Below are 6,523 nucleotides of genomic sequence, written 5' to 3' on the forward strand. Positions count from 1 at the left end.
ATTTACCTAAAAAAAAAAAAAAAAAAAGGCAGCGCCTTATAAAAAAAATTCTGAATTTAAATAAAGAGAAAGCAATCTATAACCAATAAATACTATAACCTTTAGATATATTTCCTTCTTTTTTTCTTACTCTATATTATATTATTTTATTTTTAATTTGACAGAGGGTGTATGCACTCACCAGAGAAAGAGAGAGAGAGAGAGCAAGAAAGCATCCACTATGGGGATTGGTCATTCCACAATAACTTCTCCATTTCTCCCTCCTTTTGGGATTTTGGGCACACACACACACACACACAGGGCGTGTTTTTCCAGGCACTGGATCTGAGACTGGAACCATGCAGTTGGCCACGTGGGATCCACCCACCTTAACCACCACACTACAGGCTGTATATTTTATAGAGTTTGGATAATCCTGCATATGTATCCTGAGTAAGTTTGTATATCATTTATAATTTTTAAACAACTCCATAGTACTTCACTTTATGGATATCCATAGATTGTATTATCTATTTTCTATTATGGGACATTTATATGACTCCTAACTTTTCACTATTTTGACATAATAATGTATACACATTCACTCGGGAATATTTCTAAGCATCTCTAGTTTGTTCTTCGTTTTTTTATGTCCGAAGTTGAGTGTGCATGTGAGAGAGCACACCCACACCCTCCACCAACAACACCCTCCCCACCCCCAGTCTCACTGCAATCCTTTTTTCCTTTATTTCTCCATCTTTGTCAGGATCCTAGACACCTGCCTGGCATGTTTTTCAAGTCCCTGGGACAGAATTCAAACCTAGACTAGCTATGAAGGATTCAGCTTCCTCTGCACAGCAATTAGCCACTATGCTACAGGGCTAGTCCCCTGAGTAGTTCCTTACAATAGATATCTAGAAGAATCACTAGGTCAAAGGCCACAAACATTTAGGAGGCTCTACGGTAGGTGCAGCCGAAATATTCAAAAAGGTGGTACTAATGTACATTCCAATAGTGCAATACAATGGTTTTTCTACATTATCACTAAAGTGAATGACCTTTTAAAATTGCTGATCTGGGGATCAGCAGATGACACTGTGGTTACACCACAGAACTCCCGCGTAGTTGCCTGCAGTTGTAGTCCCAGACCCAAAATCCCCAGAGGAGAATGGAGAAGGGATTTCAGGATAGCCATTCCCCCGGGAGTGATTTCTCACTTTCTATCTGTCTCTCTAGAGAGGGAACATGCCCTATAACAAAATTCTCTCAAAAAAAAATAATAATAACTGCTAATTTTATAGATGAAAGTTAAAGTTTGTATCTCATTTTATATTTGCATTTATCTCATTACGAACGCACTGAATATTTTTCAGGTCGTTTCTGCCTATTACTATTTCCTGTTCTATGAATTGATATTTTTCGTGTCCCCTGTTCAATGCCCAGTCAGAGTTTCAGTGTTTCCTGTCTGGTCTGTCTGAGGTCCTGCTATCTTAAGGACAATAAGCCCCGAAAACGTATAATTACAACAAATACTTTTCTCAGGTAGCGGTTTGATTTTGAAGTCTCATGTTTTTGAGAAAGCAAGAGGTTCTTTGGTAATTATTTAGTCAAATTCATTAATATTTATTATGATTCCTCCAACCTCCTTTGTATTTCATCTTTCACTGAGATTAGGAAACATTAACTGTATTTTCTTCAAGTTTTTTCCATACTTCCATGTATTAGTTATTCCACTTTATAGTCCATCTCAAAATTATGTAAGTATGCAATGTGAGATAAAATCCAATGGGCTGGGACCAGCAGTTGGCATAATGGCTATGTTGCTGGACTCCCATGTAGTCGACCATGGTTCGAGTCCTGGACTCGGTAGCTTAAACTCCCGTGGGACGTGAGTGTGTGCGTGCCCAAGATCCCAAGAAGACAATGGAGGAGAAGGGATTGCGGTGTGGCCATCTCCCCTGGGGGTGATTTCTCACTTTCTGTCTCTCTGTCTCTGTCTTTCTAGCGAGCGTGCACACCCTATAGCAAAAACCTCTAAAAAAAAAAAAAATCCAATTGGTTTTACCCCAGTAGTTAAGCATTTGTTGCAGGATGATTTCCTCTCCATCTTTCACACTAAAATGCTATAAAATATTAACTCTAAATTCTTTGTTCTGATTATGAGCTTCCTATTGCATTAAATCTGGCTCCCTGTTTCAGAACACGATAATATTTTAATAATTGTACTTTTAAATATGTTAGTGTTTGACACGATAAATTATCACTGAGCCCTTAAACGGGTTTTCGTGAACTCTTAAAAAAATAATAAAATTTTTAAAAAGCTATTCTAGTGTGGGACCAGCAGTTAGCATAATGGCTATGTCGCTGGACTCCCATGTAGTCGACCACGGTTAAAGTCCCAGACCCTGTGGCTTAAACTCATGCCAGGTGCATGTGCATGTGTGCCCAAGATCCCAAGAGGAGAATGGAGAAGAAGGGATTGCAATGTGGCCATCCCCCCTGGGGGATGTTTTCTGACTTTCTGTCTCTCTGTCTGTCTCTGTCTTTATGGCGAGCGCACGTGCCCTATAGCAAAAAGAAAGTCTCAAAAAAAAAAAAGCTATACTAGTGTTTTTTCACATCCGAGAATGAATAATTTGTGTCCTGGACCTAGTGGCTTGCGCTCGTGCTCTCTCTCTCTCTCTCTCTCTCGTCAAATTAAAATAAATAAAGTTAAATAATTCTTAAAAAGAAGAAAAAGAAAAACATATACAAATGGCCAAAAAGCACATGAAAAAATGTTCAACACCATTAGACATTAATGAAATATAAATCTCAAAACCACAGTTATGGTACCACTTTACACCTACTAGGAAGGCTACAACGAAAAAAAGATGGAAATAAGTGTTGGTAAGCATGTGGAGAAACTGGAAACCTTGCGAAATATGGGTGGGATTGTAAAATGGTACAGCTGCTATGGAAAACAGTATCGTAGTTTCTCCAAAAAATCAACAGAATCCAGCAATTCCACTTCTAGGTATATATGCTCAAGGGAAAATGCAAGTACAAGTAAACTCTGTGGTATTACCATGAAGCTCGGCCCTCTAGTAATAAATAATTGATGGATAATTGTAGGAATATTTAAGTGATTCACTGGAAACAGGGACCAGAGAGCAAAATTTCACCCAAGAAGAAAATTAATGAAATTACCATATGGCATCTGTAATGGTTGTTGATGGTCATTACCGCTGCCTTGAAAATTTGGCTGTATGGGCAGCGTGTCATCAGAGGAACATCTGTCCTGAATAACCTCTCCTTCAGTGTCGTCTATCACCATAATATCGTCACTGTCATCATCACTGTCATCTTCAATAGTTACAATAATATAATCTAAGAATAAGCAAAGAGAAAGTTTAGATCAGATACCACATTAAATAAACAGTTTCTAGAGAAAATTATCTTTAAAATTATGAATTGTTTAAAAGATGTATTATAGGGGCCAGACTAATGGTACAACAGTAAAACACGACACTAGGCCACAATCCCACACGGAAAGCTTCCCACTTCAAGTCCAGACACCTCCTGAATAAGCTAGATATGCATGTGCCCGACCTGGGGTTGGCTGAAAGCTAAGGGGCAGATCGTGGTGCTGGGACCGTATTCGGGTCCTCTCTCTCTCTCTCTTGCTATGTCTCTGCTCATGGAAGAAAAACACTTTAATAGTAAAAATATATTTTAGCTGAAAATTGTATTAAGTATTTTTATATCTGTAATCATTACAGGTTAGCAAATGAGTCCTGTTTAGTATGAAGCTTTGAGATAAGTGAGTATGCATTTATCACAAAGAACTATTTCTAGTCATTCTAATTTTGTAGATCAATAAATTTCTTCTCATTTAAGAAACCTGACCATCTGGCCCATGCCACCATGTGTTTTCAATGATATGCTTTAAACTTTCTTTTATATATATATATATATTTTTTTTTTTTCTAGAGGGTGTGTGTGCTTGTTGGAAGAAGAGGGAGACAAACAAAGAGCACAAGGTCGGGGCAAGCTCACAGCGCAGCCTCTCCTCCATTTCTCCCTCTTTTTCAAGCTGCCAGATCCAGGACTCCAACTACATGCTTGTGGGATTCAGCCACCTTAACCGCCAGTCCACCTTAAACTTGGTGTTACACAGGCACATTTGTGGTGACCGGTGAATTTCCAAACTTGATATTTACAATTGATAACATAGAAATAAACTGCAAAAGTAAATGATATGAAACCAATTAAATTCAACTGACTCTCACAAAAGTGAAATAGATAACCACAAAAAAGCTAAATATGAAACAGCAACTTGTTAAACCATTTTAATGAATATGAAAAATAAGACATTATGCAAAATGCCTGATGTCTAAATGAGCTTTCTTATTTCTTAAAGTTGGCCCGAAAAAGAGCATATTTAAACTTGAAGTATTTACACACATCACATTTACATTGCATCATAATTTGGATTCACTGTATTTATTCCAAATAGACCAAAGAAGGGAGTAATTAGCTGGTGTGCGTGAGGGGCATGTGGTAGTGTGAAAATGGTACTAAATCAGGAATCACAGGCGGAAGGTTCTAATTTAAGCTCCACAGTTAACCAGAGGTGTAACTTCTGGTCCAGATACGGCAACTTTTTTGATGCTTTTTTCTCAGCCACAAAACTTGGGACTGAGTTTAAAAAGTCATTCTGAACTCTACTTAAATAGAACATCAGAAACTACCTAATTATCTAAACAAAAGGTTTAAATAAACAAAAGGTTAAATAAATTATATTTCCCTAACATTGCCACTGGCAAGCCTGTTGTCAAAGAATATTTATTAATATTAGAAATGCCTGTGTAATGTTAGGGGAAAATCAATTCAATAGAGAAAAATACAGTAGAATCCAAACTTTGAAAGCCAAAAGAAACATACTTTATCGAGGTGAATATCTCTGAGAAGCAAAATTATTATCCTGATTTCTCTGCTGATTCTCTGCAATCAACTTTAGACCGTATCATCAGAAGGAAATAAGAATACAATGGATAAGTTTCTTTTTAATACATATTTTTGAAGACCCATAGATTTTTCCAACTAGAGCTGGTAAAGCTATCAACAGCTCCACTAGGAGTCCTCAGTAAATGTGTACAATTTTAACAAATTCTTTAAGGTATACACACGAAATTCATAATTAAATTTAAAAAGACATTGTGACATTTAAAGTATTTTTGAAGATTATTCTCATGGGGCATTCACTTGCCAGCAGCCTATCGAATAAGATCTACTTAGTTCACAATGATTTGGGATGAAAATAGAATTTCACCCCAGGAGCACTAAAAGGTGCACACACAGCAAAAAGGGTGGATTACAACAGCCAGACTGTTCCAATTTTTCTTTTAAACAAAACTGTATATTTACGTCGACCAATCGCATTCTAAATCTCCTGGCAGAACTCTCAAAAGCAGCCCTCCCACTGTCCACATCAAACTTCTGAGACTCCAAAATCTGCTAAGAGGGGGATAATGAAGTCCAAAGTGTACCCCGCCGTCCAGCACTTGCCGCAGGGCACACAAATGAGGTTCCAAACCGCATGGCGCTGACGCCCCGCTTTAAGAAACACCGTGGGGTTGGGGGGGGGCACGGAAAATCACCATTTGCTGGCCAGCAGATGGCGCGGAGGTCATTGGATCCCACAGAGCTGACCGCGCCGTGGAGTCCGCACCGCGGCTTGAAAAGCACGACGGGCACGCACGCGCGGGCGGGGAGAACAGACGAGGTTTCGCCGTGCCCATCCTCCAGGGGGTGCTTTCTCACTTTGTGTTTCTGGCACGCGCACGCGCCTTCTAACAATTTTAAAAAAGAAAAAAGAAAAACACGGGAATAGGGAGTTGGGGGCGCACTCGATCAGGAAATATTGCAAAATGTGGGGAGCCCTTCTAGGCGCATTTCTGCCGGTCCAGAACTGGAACCCCACAGGTAGCGATGTGGGATCCAGCCGCCCTAACCACCAGAACTTTGTGTTTCTGGCACGCGCACGCGCCTTCTAACAATTTTAAAAAAGAAAAAAGAAAAACACGGGAATAGGGAGTTGGGGGCGCACTCGATCAGGAAATATTGCAAAATGTGGGGAGCCCTTCTAGGCGCATTTCTGCCGGTCCAGAACTGGAACCCCACAGGTAGCGATGTGGGATCCAGCCGCCCTAACCACCAGACCATAGGCTGACCCTAAGATGTGACTTTTTCTGAAGCAACCGTAGGCCTCCGCTTCTTCCTCCCCTCCCAGATTTCTCCCACGTCTACACCTCTGCTACCCTGACTTCCCTGTCAACCCGGCATGGTGGTTTCCTACCACATTCAGGCTATAACCTCTACCCATTGAGTAACGCATTACTGGTTTCTTCTGTCCCCACACCTTCCCCCCCCACCCCCCGCCCGCCCTGCCTCTGCCAAAGAAGAAAAAGGATGAAAAAAAAATCAAATGGTCAAAGTCAGCACCAAGTATCTAGAAGGCGGCCAAGTCCCAGAAGCTCACAGGCGCTGGCGTCTCGGGAGG

The 6,523-nt window shown here is 40.2% G+C and overlaps 1 protein-coding gene across 3 annotated transcripts in view; it reads right to left on the reverse strand.

Annotated features, from left to right (window-relative positions):
• BEND2 (BEN domain containing 2) overlaps positions 1-6,523 on the reverse strand; it is a 51,852-nt gene that overhangs the window by 44,039 nt on the left and 1,290 nt on the right. For all 3 annotated transcript variants that reach the window (XM_027775479.1, XM_027775478.1, XM_014591364.1), the window contains exon 2: positions 3,169-3,348. In XM_027775479.1, coding sequence (XP_027631280.1) covers positions 3,169-3,348 — 180 coding nt within the window. The remainder of the gene's footprint in view (positions 1-3,168; positions 3,349-6,523) is intronic.

The sequence above is a fragment of the Tupaia chinensis genome, unplaced genomic scaffold, assembly GCF_000334495.1.
Source record: "Tupaia chinensis unplaced genomic scaffold, TupChi_1.0 Scaffold000567_1, whole genome shotgun sequence".
In the NCBI taxonomy this organism is placed as follows: Eukaryota; Metazoa; Chordata; class Mammalia; order Scandentia; family Tupaiidae; genus Tupaia; species Tupaia belangeri.